Below are 19798 nucleotides of genomic sequence, written 5' to 3' on the forward strand. Positions count from 1 at the left end.
AAGCAGCCAAGAAATTTCAACGACTTTTATTAGACACATTGGCCCTACTAATATATTCGTTTGTGTGAAATTTCAATACCATAACTTTTATAGTTTCTGAGATATAGCCAAATAAATTTTGAAGTTGTATGGCAGCTACCCGAACCGGTACCCCAATCACGTCCAATTTAAATAGGGTTCTGGCACTTACTACAATAAATCATTTGTGAAAATTTGGTGAACTTAGCTCAACTAGTTTTTGAGTTATCGTTCGGACGGACGGACGGACGGACAGACAAAGCTAAATCAACTCAGAATTTGACGCTGATCAAAAACATACACTCGAGTCTATATCTAACACCGTTATTTCTTAGCGTTACAAACCGTAAGGCAAAATTAGTATACCCTTCGAACATACGTTCGTACGGGTATAAAGAACTGTTAAATTGACAATATAAAAAATCTTAAATGTAATTCGCTATATTCAAACATAATCAAACATTAATTCTTATAAAATATTTGAACAACTGCCTGTGTTTATACTTTAATTTTCGATAAGAAAATTTCCCCCTAAAGATGCATTTTGTACAATGCTGTATAATTGCAACAAAGGAAAGGAAATTTTGTATTTCTTTATTAAGAAATTTTTATTAACATTTTCACCCTAAAAGAATTTTTGTTTTTTTTTTGTTATACATAGAATTTCTTAAATGCAATATAAAAGAATTTTTTTTTTTTTTTTTTGTAAATAAAATTGAGGGTTACTTTTTAAAGGTCAATAAAATTAACAAAATAATATTTAGAAATTTTTATATTCATATATAAAATATACAATCAATATAACACATATAATATTTATGTACGAAAATTGTATGTGCTGAGTGTTAGAGTACATGGGGTTGCAATTGCACTTTCTTAACAATAGAAAACCAAATCTTATTTAAAAATCTACAATAATCCTGTCAGTACACAAAATAAAATTTACTTATACCCTTAGAACACAAAAACAACATAAACTCTGAAAATGATAACACGTGCTTTATTCTGACTTTATTGATAATAAAATATAAAATTCTTATATGAATATTATGTGAAAAATATTTACCCTATGGGTATTTGCAAATAATTTCGTACCTTCATATCCTTATTATATTATTATTTTGCAATATGAGGGTGGATTATATTAATAGGGTGATGATGAATATTTATTTTAAATTGAGATAAAATATATATAAGAAAATTTTTTGCCAATACTTATATATATCAGCTGATAAGAATAAATAAAATAATTTAATGGTGTCTCAAGAAGAATAAATTTCACAGATTCTTGAAAGAAAAACTAAATAATTAGTGATCAAGTAATCAAGATTTAAATTCTGTAGCGTTTCGAATAATTAATCAATGAATTGGTTTTATACTGCCCAAAAATTCCTCAATTATCTATTGTACACAATATACATAGTCAATATATTTTAGTTGATTTCTATGTATAATTTTACGTTTAAATATGAAATTTTTCAAAAATATCCTAACAGATGAATTATTTTAAAATATTTATGATCACATATAGTATACGAATTCCCTAATCCTTTTCTGTACTACATTTTTTGTATAATATTCTATTATACATTAATTTAATTTTTTAATTTTAAGATTGAAAATAATTACAAGATAATTGTGAATATCTGCAAAAAATTTCCATTATCACTGTGAATTTTCGCAAAAAATTTCCACTATAATTGTGAGTTAATAAAATATAAAATTTAACCACGATTTTCCACGAAATCTAAATTTTCTTTTCACCTCAGGTTAGAAATATCTATTATACGAACCCATTGCAAATCTATAAAACTAAAATTGAAATACAACTTTCTCTTTGTTTATTAATATAACAATAATGCTGTCAATTTTGGCACAATATCCTTAAAAACTGTTCCTTTTCTACTCACCACACTAAATGCACATGAGAGGAATTAATGTAGTTTGAAATTCATTTGTAGTACTACAAACGCTACCAGCTACAGAGGTGGGAAATTAATAAAAATGGTAGAAATCTTTGCAGATTTTGCAGATTTTTTTTTCTGTAAAATATTATTTTTCTGTTTTTTGCAGATTTTATTATTGCAATTTTCTTTACTTTGTTTTAATGAAAAATTCTATTATTCTTCCATACTTATATTAAAATTGTATTGGTATTAGTGAATAAAATTTTGTATTGAGTTTTTGTTAATTACTGAACATAAGGATTATCGAAATTTGCTGAAAAATAAAAAAAAGAGAGAGAGAGAAACATTCAAGAAAAAAAGGCTGAAAAACGAAAGTATAAAATGGAATGTCCTAGTTTGGTTGGTGTTTGTTTTTTTTATTGTTGGGGTAATGGTTGTGTACAGTTGTTGCAGACAACACAAAAAGGATACTTGCTGTTACAGAATATGAAATTTTTAAGAGCAGATTTTAATAAAAATACGTAAGATTTCTTGAATAAAAAATATTTCTATAAGATTTTTGAAGACTAAGAAGTGAGATTACTATAAAAGTAATAAGGAATCATGTAGAATTTTCTATTTGTTTAAAATTACGTGCAGCAACAGTGAGTGTTACGCGTTGTCTTACTATAATTTTATTGGGACCATTATAGGGTTGGGTATTGGTTAAAAAAAAATTTCCAGTCGTATTTTATTTTATGTTGGGGTTGATGGTGGTTAATTTATCTTTTTTCTTTTATGTTTTTCTTCTTCTCTTCTTTCACTTCATATCCTTTTTTGTTTATGTCTGATATCAGTTATGCGCATTTCATTTGTTTTGATGTTTGAATGTTGCATAATTTTTGTTTGTTTTCTCTGTTTTTCGTTCTTTTTTTTTTTTTTTCTTATGTACTGCGATTCTCTGTTTGGGTTTTCGTTTTTTTTTTTTTTATTCCTTTTTTACGTATTTAATAAAATTTGTACTTTTTATTTTACCCCAAAAAAATGGTTTGAAAAGTGTATTGACTTTTTTGTTTTGATTGCTTTGTGTTCTTTTTTTTTTGTTGTTTGTTTTCTTTTTTTTTGAAAATGTATTGAATTAGTGAAGCAAGGATATTCTTTGTTATGGTTTATTTTTCAGGGGTTTTAGTAAAAAAAAAATATTATTTTTTGTTTTGTTCCGTTTTGGATGTTTTTGCAAGGACCTAATATAATATTCAAAATATCTAAAATTTCATCCATCGTAAAGGGAATGCAGATTTTTCGCTTTTTTTTTGAAAGTATATAAAAGTTATTTGTTAAAAAGTATTGAGTATAATTTGAAATTTAAAACAGATATGATTTTGTTTGTTGTTCTGTACATAGGTACAACATATAAGACAATTTTGAGGATTTTGTTTATGAAATTCAAAAAGGGATTCCATGCACTATAAGTATATATTCAGTTGAAATTTCGTCCTTTTTATTTGGAATATTTTCAGTGGTGTACAGTTATATGTATGTAATATTGCATACTTATGTGTTCAAGAATCAAAGAATAACTCATTCCATTCAAAAATTCGTTAACATAATTTGTGACTAGAAATTGATTTAAGAGATTTGTTTTCTTCCCTAGAAAACCATTATTGACTAAACAATTTTGGTATAGTTGAAACGATCGATAATAAATAGTATGATAGTCTATACATGGCAAGGATATTTGCCTGATTATATTTCAAATAATGTTCTAATATAACAATAGTCAGTCTAGCAAAATTTTTAAAATTTTAATTACCAAATTTTGTTCTTCTATAGTTTTTACAACAGGGCAATATTTATGAAACACACACACAAAGCGTTTTATAATGCAACTATATTCAAGATCAAACAAATAAAAAAAAATTCACCATTTTAATATTTTATTAACAAATTCTTTTTTTTTTGAAAATCGAAAGTGATTGGGATTGAGATCACATACTCGTATTATTGATTTGAGCTTAAAATAAAATTGAAAAAAAATTCAATATACAAACAAATATGAGAATAGGGGCAAAAACTCTAAAATGAGAACATAAAAATTCATATTGTTTTTTTAATCTGCTAAACCAAACGTTTATGAATCGAAAAATTGAGGGCAAAGAATTTTTAATCCTCTCATTATGGTAGATATTCAAAATATTATGAATACTAGTAGTTGATTATTAATTTTGAAAGTTTTAATGTCACAGATGCTGTAGTATGTACAAAATGTGTGTAAGTGCTTTCATTGAGTCTTTATGTTTAATAATAAATCAAAAATTTATGCATTATTTGAAAATATTTTAAGAGAAATAGGTTAAGATTGGAATTTAATAATGTATACCATATGCTTATTATTGATATAGTGCCTAAATAATTTGAAATTGTGGAATATTTAATGAAAAATTTAAACGACATTACAAAATTTTTCACTAATTACAACATGTTTCGGGTGAGGGGGGGGGGGGGGGGGGGGGGTATTGGCATTAAATTACACTCTAATTAACTAGAGAATTTCCGATTGCATTCCATGTAAATTTTTCTACACAACACCTTTGTTTGTTTCTACAATTAGTTTGTCTGCTTTGTTAAAATGTAGCTTAATTAATAAGAAATTTCAAATGCAAATCAGATGGAATTTTCAAAGCTAGGTGATCGAACATTGTTCAAATTCAAATTAAATAAATCGAATTCTTTAAGGTATTTAAGAGAACTCAATCTACAATATATAAAGTCTTATAATTTTTATTGATCAAGAGGATAACATGCATATTTAAAATCATTATACCCTTGATATTTCATATTTATATTACATACACACATACACCCGGAATAATATTATATTATACACTAATATCATATTAGTGCTGTTACGCGTAAATTCCAATATTTTTTTTTTTTGTGAATTTCAATTATTTAAATGGAATCAATTTACTTTTTCATAAATATTTAATCTTTTAAGATCTTTATAATAATGGGAGTATATAAGAGAAGAATGTTTTCAATGGATATATTATTTTCAATTTAATAAATATTTATATCGTAATGTGGATATTAAAAATATGGGATATTGTATATAAAATGTAGAATGGAAACAGGTTGTTTTGGAAAATTTTTAAATTAAACCAGTAAAATTAAAGTTAGGACTGTTGCTTTTTCCAATAGAGATCCTCGCTGGCCTAATTATATTTTTGTTGATAGCAAATTTACGTATAACTGTTACAGGGGTGAATAAGGAGTCTGCATAAAATTGGCATTATATATTGGAAATATTTACTGTAGTTCTCTTTTTTCAATAGAATCATGGTGTAAGCAGTAAATCTCACTATTAAAAATAACAAAATTTTTAACTCTTGATAAGTTTCGTAATTCTTTAATTTCACAAAATTTGGATAGAAGATAATCTAAACTTCTTAAAAAACGTATGTAGTTTGAAAGCAATTTTTAAAACTTTATTCTTAATGGTCTTAAAATTTGTTCCATCATGAAATTTATCTTCACAGGAATGACCAGGAAAAAGGTAATGGTTGGTTGGAAAATCTTTCGCGAATCGTTTCGAAAATCGACCTTATAACATAAGCGCCAATTTGGAGTGATAGTTCCCTTCGAATTCGAGTGTTGTTGTTTAAGTAAGAACTGAGATATTTTTAAAATTAATTGCTGTGGCTGAAATACTTTTAAATATACAATATTGTTATACCTCATATTATCTGTATAATGGATTATAATAACAGTATTTATATAATTTAAAAATAAATGAACATAATATTATGTACATATATGTTAACAAAAAATATACATTTAGCGTATTGTTATACAGTAATATTAAAATAAGAAGCAAAAATTAAAAAAAAAATAAAGTCAAAAAATTATAAAAAATAATTAATTAATAAAAATAAGAAAATATTTTTCTTATATCACAAATTAAGGACATATATTTGATCCTTTTATTATAAATTAAAAAATATAAAAATATTAAAAATTGTATAACACTTATACATATATAAATAAATAACAGTAAACATTTATTTTTTTATATATATGTAAAATTAAATATTATTTAAGATAAAAGAAACTAACCTGAATTCAGGACCGAAGACTTTTCTATCTATATATATAACTCGTCTATTATTTGTAATTAATTTTGTTTTGTTTTTTTATTATTTTTTTCGATTTGCACATATTTGATATCATTATTATATAATTTGTGTGCGTATATATAAAGATGTGTTAGTAAAACATTTTTTTAATAAATTTTCATGTTGTTTTTTTTTTTTTTGCATAATAATAAAGAAGGACAAAGAATAAATTTTTTTAATTATATTATTATAAAATTTTATTATAAATAATTATACTTGTATAAAATTAAATTATATAATATAACACTTATATATATATGTATATATATATATATACATATATAAAAATATATATAATTTATTTAAAATAGCTTTTTGTCTTATTATTTTGAAGCAAAATACCAATGTATATATTATGTATATTAAATTAAAATAAATAATTTATTTCCTTAAAATTATAATATACAAGTAATATAGAAGAGGTTATAGCAGATATTATACATTATAATATAATAGGAGTAGCACAACAGAATATATATAACTTTTATAACAGTATAATATAATATGAAACATATTGTAGAAGTAAATGAAAAAGTAATCATACATGGGAATTGAAAATAATATATATACATACAAAATATTTATATATATATATATATATATATTAAGTTTATATATAGCCACAAGCCAGCATGGATAGTAGAATATAATCATTGTATATATTATATGTGAGTATGTGGTATGTAAATTTTGTACAATATTTTACACATTTAAATTTTCATATAAATCTGATAGTATACATATAAATGTATTTAGGAAATATATACATATATGTATAAGTAATGTATATATAGCATATTTTAAGAATGGGGATTTTGAGGATAAGCAGAATATATATAATATGTAGGTAGTATATGTATATATAGGTAGGTATATAAATTAAACAAAAGTATTAGAATATAGGGAACAATAATATATGAGATATACTTAAGGTAAGCAGAGCACCTTATGATTTGTATATCTGCTGAACACCTATAATATGTATATAATATGGAAGCAATAAACGATATATAATTATATTATGTGTAACATTTTACAGGGTGATTTAAAAATATTATGTATTCTATTGAAATGCCATAAATTTTGAAAATAAAGTTTTATATATATAGATATCTCTGAATCTAATATTGAATCTAATAATGAGTCTAATAATGAGTCTAATAAATCAAAACCAATAGCATTATTTTAATACAAATGAGATAGTTATATGCTTACAGGGTAGATTGTATACAATATTAGTCTTATTTTTAAGAAGAGTTAGATGGGATTCGATTTTTTCTTATCGAATTTTAAAATATTGTAGTTTTGTAACTCAATATGCTTATAGTTGAATGCCTATATAGCCTTTCTGTTCAAATTCCACAAAAAATTTATTTAACAAAATTTAAATTATTAAAATGCCAGAATTTATTACACACTATTTGCTATCTTTATTTTAAATAGAATAATTAAAATTTTGATCCTTTATTAAAATCTTAATTACTTATAAAAATCATTTTATCCTTACAACATTAATTTCTATAATTTTATAATTAAATCACCCTGTATTATGATTAAATACATTATTATTTTTTATATAGCATAAACTTTTTATAATGATTATAATGTCAAATAATAATATATACACGTATAGTACGTACGTACATATATATAATATTTGTACAGTAAAAAAAAGGATATCCGCAATATAACTGGTTTTTATGATTATAATATAATAATAATAGCATAAATATTCCATGAATTGTACACCTTAACAAATAATATAAAAGTATACAGTTTTAACATGGTATGTATACAAAAAAAAAAATGCCATAAAAACAAACACACACGTACACACAAACAATTATATAGAATAAGGAGGAAAAAAAAATAAATTAAAAGCACAAACAGAAAAATTTTCAACTCTTTTTTTTATTTTCCGTAATTTCTGTTTTTACTTTTTAAATATCACCTAGAATATTTCGGAGTAAAAGGATAATTTTATTTTTTTTTCCTTCATTTAATTTTTGTTTTTTTTTTTGACCTATTTTTTTTATACTTGGTAATCATTTTCTACAATCATTTTCCTTCTGCTAAGAATTTTAAATTTCTTAACAAAAACGAATGGTAGGAACCTGCACATACAAAAAAAAATTTTTAAATTGATGAAAGTCAAAAAATTTGGCAGGTGTTAAAATAAGACAAAAAAATTAAAGAAAGATCAAAAATAAAACCATAAGAAAATTTTGAAAGGATTCAAATGTATAACAGTTTTATATTTAAAGTTTATAATTTTGTATATCAAGTATGAAAAGAAGAGAACTCCCTCGTTTATCCAACAATTATATCTAAACTTTCATATAGACACACGTACATGTGCTCATATAGAACACATGAACTAACAAAGATATATATATATATATATATATATATAAAAAATGGAGCACATCATTATTATTTTAATGTAGGTAACATAAAGATGAGAAGAACGACAAAAAAAAAAACAATAACGAAGGACTTATTTGAGATAGAAGATGTGAGAGGATATTCAATGTGAATTAAATTAAAAGGATCCCCCAACAAAAGAAGAAAAAACAAAAAAAGCATGAAATATAATTTTAAATTATTAAAGAGAGACTTTTTTTTTTAAATATTGAAATTTTGAATACAGCGCGGGTGTTCTGAATGAGGGGGATTGCATTAATTTTTAATAAATAGAAGTTTTCTTTGTACAAGGATATTTACATCCTGCAAATATCTAAACAAAGAAAAAAATATTAAATATTTATAAATATTATATTGAAAATATTTTATTTAATCAAAGAATGACTTTGATATTTTAAGTTGCCTATATCGGAAGGAGATATTTTTAAGAAAATTTTTCGGATAAGGATTTATGAAAAATTTTCCAAGTAAATTATCCTCTTACAGCATTTTTTTCTTTTCTATTATTTCTTAAATAAATATTTTTAAAGCCTATAATATTTTTTTTTTAAATGGAAAATTTAAAAGATTATGACTGTAAAATTTATATTTTGAATAACATTTTCGATTTTTAAGAAAGAGAAAAATTAAAGAATTTTCTGATTACCATCGAGAATTTGAATTTTTAATTTCAAAACTTACCTCAATGGGATATTGTTATATTTTCTTTAGAAATTAATTGTTAAGAAATTTTATTTAAAAGCAATCTTATGCGTATTTAGGCATGTGATATGTATAGACTCTATATATAGTGATTATACGAATTCCACTAATTTATAAAGAAGATAAGAGCTTGTTAAGTTACGTATGCATGTGTAAGGTCAATAGGTTATGGATTACGGAATATGTTTAACTTATTGTAATGCATTTACTTGTTGAGCGATCGTGTCGAATCCTTCACATATTAAGGAATTTAATGAATTCGTTAAAAATTTTTACAGTTTTCCATTTAACCTAAAGGTTTAATTGTGCTTGAAAATTTTAATGATTTAAGATATGCTCATAAGGAGGATTTAATGGTTTGGTCATTATCAACAGTGCTAAACAAGAGTCAATAGAAAGACATTTACTGATGTCCTTAATAAAAATTAAATATATTAAAACTGTTATACTAATTTATTCCTATTTTTTAAATTTTTATTTAAAAATATTTTTTTTCTTTAAATTATTTTAAATGTGTGAAAAAAGCAATATAATTATGGTTCGTTTTTTTTTTTAAATTAAAGAATCTATTTAGTTGTATTTTTAATGGGGTATAAAAATTTTACATTATTTATATTGCTGAGTAATTGTCCTATATATGTACATACTATGCATATATGCTAAAAAATATAGATTTGTTGTTATACGAGTATGCAAAGGTTCATAATAATTTAATGACACACATTTTATGTCTCCTATGTACATAAATATTTTTTACTAAATATAGAATTTTATATTTGTATATCTGTATGTATATATGTATGTACGATGTGTAAATAAATGAACATATTGTTATTTCTATTGTTAAATTTAATTATATTATTGCGGTAAAATATAGATAAATAATACTTGTTATAACAATATTTACATAAACACATATACGTACATGTTTGTGATATAGATTTTATATGATAACCATAACCATTAAAAAAAATCTATACGTTTATACGCAGAATAATGGTATTCTTCGGAAGGCAATATCAATAGTCATCCTGTCTATACTAAATATATGTATAGGTAGGTACTCTATCATAATGGAAAGGTCGATACTCAAATATATTATAACATTATATAGAGTACTGTTTTATAAGGGTCTTTATGTTATACATTTGTATAATAATTTAGGTAATAGAAATAATCTAGGGAAAATATTTACAAAATAATAATTGATATTTTGTCATAAATTCATAAATATTATGTTTTGTTTTTGATATTGCGTTTTTGCAATTAAATATTTTTATTATACATAATTTATAACAGAATATTTTTAAATAATATCAATTTGTTATATGAATGAATTTGAATGGGTTTTTATAGCCTATGTGTTCATAATTACCCAAAATTAGATTTAAGTATTAATAAAAATGTGATATTAGGCGTATAACAGTTAAAATTTAATTGATACATCTTTTGATCTCTTACCCAAAAAAGAAATACCCTCAATTTTATTACATAAAATTGAAATAACTAAATTTATTTCACATAATTTTTAATTAATTGCAAATTGATATGGCGTGTATTAAAAGTTTTCACCGCCTCCCAATTAATTTGATTGCATTATATGGCAAATATTTGAAAAATATTCAAAGGAATTCTTGCAGTCCGCCAAAATAAATCTAATTTTAGATCTAATATCATGGTTAAATAAACTTTTATAATTTGGGTCAAAAATCTACGAATATTTGAATAATGAACTCGAACAGAAAATTTTAATTAAAGAAAAGCCAGGAATTGTTTTTCATTCAATTTATGTAGATTTTTTTTTCGCTAAATGCAAATTTTATTCGAAATGTATAGGAAAAAATCATTTTAGTTACGATTTGAAAATTTTCTATTCAAAAAATTAAATAAATTATAATAGAAAAAAAAATTTTTTTCTTTGTTGGCACTGATCCCAAAATGATAGAAAAGTTTTCTATTGTTTTGTTTTATTCGTTTTTTTTTCGAATAAGATTGTTTTCTTAAAATTTTTTAGGTCATTAAACTGATTGTTTATATTTATAATAACGTATAAGAGTATAAAGAAATCTTGTATACTATAATAAACATGAATATGAACAATATTCATCATTAAAATCAATTCTGAAAAGGATGATTTCGAGTATGTATAAGAGTATAAATTTTAATGGTAATTTTAATAATAATCATCTTAAGTACGTATACATTTTATGTATATATAAGTTAAATTACATAGATTTTGTGAGGTACCTGTGCTGTAGCTCTCTTAGGGATCCAATTTATTTATAACATAAGAAATAATTTTGCTCCAATAATAATTTTCAAATTTGCCATGAACAATAATAGTTGTTTTTTTTTATTAAAATGCACATTCCGTTAAAACATTGTCATAATTATAGAACTGTAAGCTTTATTGCATATAGAATTTGTAATCTAAAAAATGTTAAAAATAAATAAGAGAAATTTTTTCTGCTTAATATGACTGTATAGTTGAGTATGGTATGAGAATTAAGTTTTAGCAGTATGAGAATTAATTGAAATCCAGTATGTAGGAGTTAATTGAACAGAGCGACAACTACTCTGTATTAAAATTCACTGATATTATTCTCGTAATTAACAGAAATAGTTGAAGACATTTTAAATTCTTTATTATTCAATAATAAATAATTTAAAATTTTTATATTATTTTCCAATTTTGTGCAGTTGCTCATAATTATATTTTCGGAGAAAGAGAATTTTATATTTTAAGAGACAACTACTTTAATTTATTATTAGAAACACTAAATCTTCCTTGTGGTATATTTTAAAACTATGCGAAATTGCGAATAAATGCGTTTCTCTTGTAATTCGGTCATTAATCGAAAATTGAATTTTATCGATTTTCAAATTCTTAAAACGTGAAAGAAAATTAATAATAAATTATCGTCTTAAAATTTATTTTATTCAAATATTTTATTGTATATCCTGTATAAAATGAGTTCTTCCGGTTTCTTTTTGAAAATTTACGATTTGATAGTACATTTTCCAATTACATACATAAGCCAGTTAAATATAATAGTATAATTTATTTTCCCAAAAAAAGGTTCACCAAATTGCAGTTTGCATATTCATACATTCATATATATACATACACCTTCTATTATGCTCACATTGTGTGCTAATCTAATTTTCTACATATTATGATTCATTTCGATTATTGTAATGAATATAAAATAGGGACAATAATTTCACGAAATGCACGTTCCGCTAATGTTTACATCAAGAATTACCCTAAATAGTATAATATGAAATACTAAAATTCGGTCATTCACTTTTAGAAGTTTCCGACTTTTTTTTTCTCTCTACTTTTTTTTTTTTAAATTTCTCCAGCAATTGTTGTGCTTTAAAATTCTGTGTATAAGCTATGCTCACTTTTGTACATTATCATGTATGTACACAAAAGTATGCGGCTTGGCAGCGAAAATGTAAAACTTTTTCATGCTTTCTTTCACATACATACCTACATTTATTTTGCTATAAAGGAAAAAGTATTTTGTAGGTATAAAAAAAAAACGTACACTAAAGTGGCTAAATTTATTTTTTTTTTTAAATATAATTTTCATTTATATTATATGCAATGGCATACATAAATACAATTTGTATATGAAATGCACGAGTAAGTATATATGTGGTATGTACAAATGAATTCACGTACATAATGTACAATTGTAAAGAGAAGCACGCGATAAGAATAAAAATGATTATTATCCTGTCAGTTGCAGTAAACTTTTTTTTTATACTTATTTCTTTGCTATTATTCCAAAGACCTACATACACAAAGGCATATATTTTTATATTAATATGGGAAATATTGTGTATGTACACATAGTATTTTTATTATATTTGCCTCAACACTTATTGTGAATAAAAAAAAATTTTTAATACACACATACTTGTAGTATATATATCAACGTTGAATTAAATAAATGTACATTTACTGTTAAATGTAAAAAGGAAATACTAGTATAGTGCAACGTTATCAAATTGCTGCTGGATTCTAATTGAAGGAATGCCTCATATCGTTATCGTATGTACATATATAACATTATTTAGGTACGTAAATGGAAAAAAAAACTGAAGTTTCTCTTCCCTATATAAGAAAAATATTTTTCTATGCCAACTATATTATATATGTAGAGATTGTAGATATGAATACAGATTATGTCTTACAAGTTTTTTGGTGTACTACTGCGCGTTAGCGTTATACCCATGAGTGATTCTGCAAAAGAGGAAAATTTTCATTCTGTTTATGAAAGAAAGTTTTTGTTGCCAGGAAAATTTACAAGGTAAATTTTGTAATGGAAATTTAAGACGAATGAATATTGCGAATGAGAAAATCATCATTTAAAAATTTCCCGACATTCTTTTCATATATATACAGTGCAATATAATGAACTCATCGCTCTTTGATCGCAATGCCTAATTAAGTCAAATTAATAATCAAGTAATTGTCATTCAATCATACTTAATTTCTCATCTCCTTCAATTACTGATTTCGAATTATAATCTACTTAACCTCAAAATAAAAATTTTAATTCGACTATTGGAGAATAACCCATATACATATATATTTTAATGATATTATGTAATAATTGAATTGCTCTAAATTTTAATAAATTTCTCTAAGGATATTGCAGCCTAATTTCCTACGATGTAGATATTTCTTTTATGCAATTATATATATATATATATATATCTATTATGTAATTTAGTTTATTCACATTTGAAAAACAACAGGAATTTTAAAATTTACTTGTATATACAAACATCTTATATACTTCGATGAATATTTTGTAAAAGTTGTTTCAGTAGTTTTAAAAAAGTAAAAAAAAAAATTTTCTTTTTAATTTTCCTTTTGTATATAATGTACGCGGGGACTTAAGTATATGGAAACTTAAGATTCTTGTTTTAAATAGATATGGGAATGTTAAAAACTTTCTTTGAAATTCAACGAGAATTTCATAAAATTTCAAATAATTTGTCCTCAATTCGTAAAATAAAAGTTAAGACTTAAGCTTATTAATGGATAAAATTTATAAGAAAAATTTATTCTCGCAGATACAAGGTGAATTCTCAGAATTTTAAAATACTTTTTAAATTAAAAAAGTTTAGTTTTTGCGTTTTTCAGTTTTAAAGGTGATAAGAATAATCGGATTAAGTTTGATAACATTCTCCAAATTGGTCAGTTAGTTTTTATATATAGATAACCATTTGGAAAAATACTATGAGACTGTTCCTTATATTCCTAATTTGAGAATAAATAAATTAAAAGTGGTAATATTTTACTTAAACCATAGCACAATTAGCTCTAAAATTTAATTTAAAATTTAATTTTAATTGGAAACATAAAAGGGATGTCACGCATCGGAACCATTATAAATTTTTAAAATAAAATTATTTCCATTATAACTGTAAATAATAAGTACCTATATATTATAATAGCGTTACTCTAACGTGAATAGATGTATTTTAATAAAACTATGAAAGGTTAAAAGGATAAAATATTCATTGAAAAAATTCATGTTTAGAGATTTTCAATTTATCAAAGAAATATTTACAAGAAAAAGAAAAATATGAAATACAATAATGATTTGGAAAATAATTTTACAAGGACATCAATTATTTACATATAATTTCATTTGCGAAAAAGGAAATTTTATAAATATTCCTGAGTTCTCATTAAAAAATATTTTCCATATAAGATGTAGGGCATTTGCGCTTTACACACAATATTTTAATGATTTAAAAATAATAAGGCCAACAAGGAAAGATAAATGAAAAGAAAAAATTTCAATAGGATTTATAAGGATAATGAATTTTCTAAAATTTATAATATATAAGGTGTGCCGTTTGATTATTAATCGGAAATTTAAATTTAAAGAAGTAGAGAAGTGGTTGCTATTGCTATGAAAATAATGTTCATGTGATTTTGAAGCTACAAAAAATTTTAGTTTTTATAGTCCTTAAAGTGTGATCTTTGATTGATGAAGACTACAATCTCTTTATGTTTTATAGTAGCAGTTCATGTACGCGACTTATTTCAAAAAAATGTTATAAAATAATAAGGTACTGTTGAAATTCTGAACGATAAATAAAGTCAGAAAAATGGGCAACTACCTTGTAAACCCCATTTTCGTCTTATTCTCACTAATCTGTTATAAAAACAGTTTTATAACTTGCCATGTAATTGAATTTTTTTGCATCTTAAGAACAATTATCACATGAACTTAGTCAAAATACTCAATTCGAATCACTTGAAAATCCCTGGTATTTTATTCAGAAATTACTTGAATTTTTCAATTCTGTAAGATTGTATGTACACATTTAATTGAATTTAGAACAGATTTAATTAAGCAGCTTTAAGTTTTTCTTTAAATATATTAAAGAATTCTCTCTTTTGTGTTAAAAAACCAATAATATTATATAGTTGAACATTATATTGGGTATTAAAAACTATTTTAACCTAATTTTTAATTTATTTCATACTGAACTCTAAGCATATCATTATTTCAGCACAAGAAACCTGTTATACACATTTATGTATATAAGAAATAATTTCATTCGCCTCCCCATTTAGTTTGTTTTTTTCATTAAAATAGGGAAGCGACCCAGATATTTATACGCTCGTATTAAAGAGGAAAAAAAAAAAGAAAAACAAGAAGAAATAAAACTAATTTTCTTCCTTTTTCTTAGCGCACTTTTAAAGTTTCAATAACACAAAATAGTGTGTACTAAATAAATAAAATTTAACGGAAACAGAAGCTATGTCGCGACTAAAGGTTCTTCAATAACCGCAAATTATTTCTACCTTTTTGCTCTTCCTTCCAAGTCACTTATAGAAAATCTATTTCTCTTTCTAAACTTTTAATGGCACCTAAGTCACATAGCATAATAGTAACCAACACACACACAATTATTTTTTTGCGTTTTCATTATTTTTTCATCATCAACCTTTTTTCACCTCAGATATTATTTTTTATAGATTTTTTATTATGCAATAAATTTAAAACATTACATTAAATCAAGAAATCCTTGTTCTTTCCTTTACTTTTTGTAAAATTATTAAAAGAAGAAGAAAAAAAGGAAGAAGAAAATATTTTACAAATTTCTCATTTTCTTTAACATTAACTGTGGTATTTAGATTTAAAATGTAGTTACAATTGATTATAAAAGAATAAAATAAGTGGAATTTAAGGATTTAGGATTTAGGTCAGAAAAAGAATAAGAAAACCACAAAACAAAAACCCCATAATGAAATTTCTCATTCAGAAAAACAAAAAAATGATTTGAAAACTTTTTCTTTTCAAAAACAAAAAAAAAACAAACTTTTCCAACACAATGCGTATTGCCTAAGGATATGCAAAAGTAATAAAAATTTAATTGAAAAATATTTGAGGAGGAAAATAATTTTATATACGTCAGACTTATGTTGTTATTTATTGGGATAGTTGAGAAGTTGAATTCCTATTTCAGTTGATCTGCATTTGACTCTTTAAGATTCAAATAAAATCCTTTAAATTTCATTCTTATTCCTTTTCTAATTCAAAGTCAAACAAGAATTTATTCCTTGACATTTAAAAAATAAATAAAATTTTTAAAGAAATTATAAAATAATTTGCACCATTTTTTAAATAATTCGAGGCGAAATCCTTAAATAATAATTTATTCTTTTCGATACTTTCATGCAACTAAAAAGGACAATGTAAAATTAAAACTGAGTCAAAGAAACGAACCAAAAACCATAAAATTCTCATCCATCACACAACAAACAATTAACAAGCTATCAAAAAGTAAATCACACAAAAAAAAAGTTTGTAATGTTCAACAGGTGTTAAAATTACACAAAAAATTTACAACCAAACAAAAAAGGAAGAAAAGAAAAATTAAAAATAAGCGGCGTGAAAAATAAAAGAACCAAAGTGAAAAATTTAAAATAAAAAAAAATCAAAGGATTTTTTTTTCCTTTCACTTAAAAGGACTTTGAATGGTGTTTAATTAAAAAAATTCTCTAAAATAGCAAAATAAGATTTTATTTTTTTTTTCACTAAATTACTGGTGTAAGTGTTACGGTGCATAATGTAAGGATAAGGTTTTTTTTTTTGATAATTACTCAAAAACTATAAAATTTGTTTTATATACAGTAGGGCTTTTTTTATACATTTTATAAGCGTGAATTGTGTAAACTATTTATTTGCAGTTTGTTTTTTTTTTTGTACATAAATTTAAAAAAATAATAATTTTTCAAATAAAATAAAAAGAGATTTACAAAAACCAAAATCGTTTAGAGCTACAAGTACTTCTGGGCTGGAATCGCACTAAAATATTCCACATAGACTGAATTATTTTATTAAACACAAAATGTGTGAAAAGTCGTTGTAGTCATTCCTTTGCATAAATGAATTTTATGTGTTTGTAAGGTTTTTGTCTACATTTAAAACATTTCTGATCTTTATCCTGTATCATTTGAATTTTTTTATCATCCATTATTTAATACGATTTAATGTATTAACGTAAATAGAATTAAAACTTTGATCGAACTTATTTAATTATGATCGAACACAATCGAACATGTTTGAAAATTTTCTGAAAATTACATACAGCTTACAATTATTCAAAAGCATTTGATGAGGAGCTTTTGTTAAAAAAATTCAATTGTTTAAGAGCTTCTGGTAAAAGAAGATAAATTAAATGTGATTAAACAATTTGAATGAGAAGTAATCAAACTTATATTTACTTGTTTCAAACATATTTTTGTTTGATAAAATGTAGTGGAAATCATACTTGAGCTGTATTTTATGCAATGTTTGTATAAAATTGGTGGTACAACAGTATTTCTTATGCACAATTTAAATTTTGTGACCAAAAGAGAAAATTGTGGAAATAATTTTGAAAATATTTGTAATGTATAGTGAATAAATAAAAATTCATTAAGATCATGTTTGATACAGTGCAATTTTTATTTATAAACCTGAAAGTTTCTGTGATACTTGCAACTCTAAATTTACTACAAAAATTTATACATGAAAAATTAAAATGGGAAATTTGAAAATATAAAAGTTCAACTACGTTATGTACATTTTAATTGAATTGGTTTGTTTTATACATTTTAAGGGTATGCGAACAAAAATACAAGGTTCTAAAATTCTAAATTGCACTTTTTTTTAATTATAAAAATAAAAAAGTGAAACTATTTCTTATTTAATTTTGCTTTCTACATAATTTTATACTTTTAAGCAATTTTTTTTTTTATAAAAAGAAATTAAAATTTCCCACCTTCTTGGGCACGACATATTGTGTGAATCCATAGCAGCGCTGGAATGGATTTCGGTGTATTTTTTTATTTTATAATTTGTTATTGTCATTTTTTTTTTTTTTAAATTAAATTTGGTAAATCCAGGTTTTTTTATGTATGTTTTTAATTAAATAATTTGATTTTTATTTGAAATTATGGTTTTTTGATACAAAAAGAAAAACATTAAAGGAAAAAATTTTTTAAATTATTTTATTTATGAGTATAGTATGTAAAAAAACATTTAAAACAAAAAAAAATTGTTATTTAATAAAAAAAACAAAAATGTTAATAAAAAAAATGCATTGAATTTCATACTGGAAAGGTTTAAATTTTAAAATTTAATTATTATTGCAATTGTTGCAATTATGAAGTTCGAATTTCCGGTTAAAGTTTAAATAATAAAGTTTATAATTTCAAGATATACCGGACATAATATTAATATTCACTTTTACATAGGATAACGTGATTTACCCTCAAAATATTGGACGTAATATGGCTTAGAACTTAAATGTTGTTAATTAATAATTGATTTTTATTTTGAAATGAGTGTATTGTAAAATAAACCACGAAAATACGCCTAGAAATCCCAGCAATATTGCTCTTTAAGAAATTAGTTTCAAATCTTCTTGGTCTTAATGGTGCAGCTCATTGTTCTAATATTTTAAAATTTGAATATTATTTCAAATTTTCGAATAATTCCTTTCTGAGTTGAGAATCGTTTAAAAATTTATTTTTTACCATTTTTAAGTACTAAAATAGAAATATTCTCAAGTTGATTTGGAAAATACGAGTATTGTTTCTAGAATAATCCGTGTGTGATGAATTGCTTGTAAAAAGTGAGTGTTTTTGTATTAATATATTTGTTTTGTATATTGCATTTGGGAAGTGAACTTTTACAGGAACCATTATATAAAACTTATGAAGCGAACATATTTTAGAGGTACATACTTTTTAATCGGGAACATGTTTAATATAAATCTTATTTCAGTAATAATTGCATAAATTACAAACTACTAATTATACTTATTTAAGCTTTTCACAGCAATCATTAATAACCCAAGAAAAACTCATGCAATTTTTAATATTAAATTGAATGAAATTTCATTTTAAACCAACAATTTATATATTTTTTTTTCAATTACAAAATTTTATTGAATAAAGTGCACCACCTTAAACCTCATTTCATTATTATCAATTGGATTAAAATTTCATATTTTACATATTATTATGCAAAGAAAAAAAAATATGATTAAACAAATTTTTTA

The 19798-nt window shown here is 23.4% G+C and overlaps 1 protein-coding gene across 5 annotated transcripts in view; it reads right to left on the reverse strand.

The window, feature by feature from the left end:
• LOC129605300 (proton channel OtopLc) overlaps window positions 1–19798 on the reverse strand; it is a 147026-nt gene that overhangs the window by 48657 nt on the left and 78571 nt on the right. For 3 of the 5 annotated variants that reach the window (XM_055514970.1, XM_055514969.1, XM_055514974.1), the window contains 2 exons: window positions 18515–18553; window positions 6021–6065 (listed from right to left, as the gene is read on the reverse strand). The exons of the other annotated variants lie outside the window; for them this stretch is intronic. In XM_055514970.1, coding sequence (XP_055370945.1) covers window positions 6021–6065; window positions 18515–18553 — 84 coding nt within the window. The remainder of the gene's footprint in view (window positions 1–6020; window positions 6066–18514; window positions 18554–19798) is intronic. 5 annotated transcript variants of the gene reach the window in all.

Source organism: Condylostylus longicornis, unplaced genomic scaffold (assembly GCF_029603195.1).
Source record: "Condylostylus longicornis isolate FDR11 unplaced genomic scaffold, ASM2960319v2 ptg000013l, whole genome shotgun sequence".
NCBI lineage: Eukaryota > Metazoa > Arthropoda > Insecta > Diptera > Dolichopodidae > Condylostylus > Condylostylus longicornis.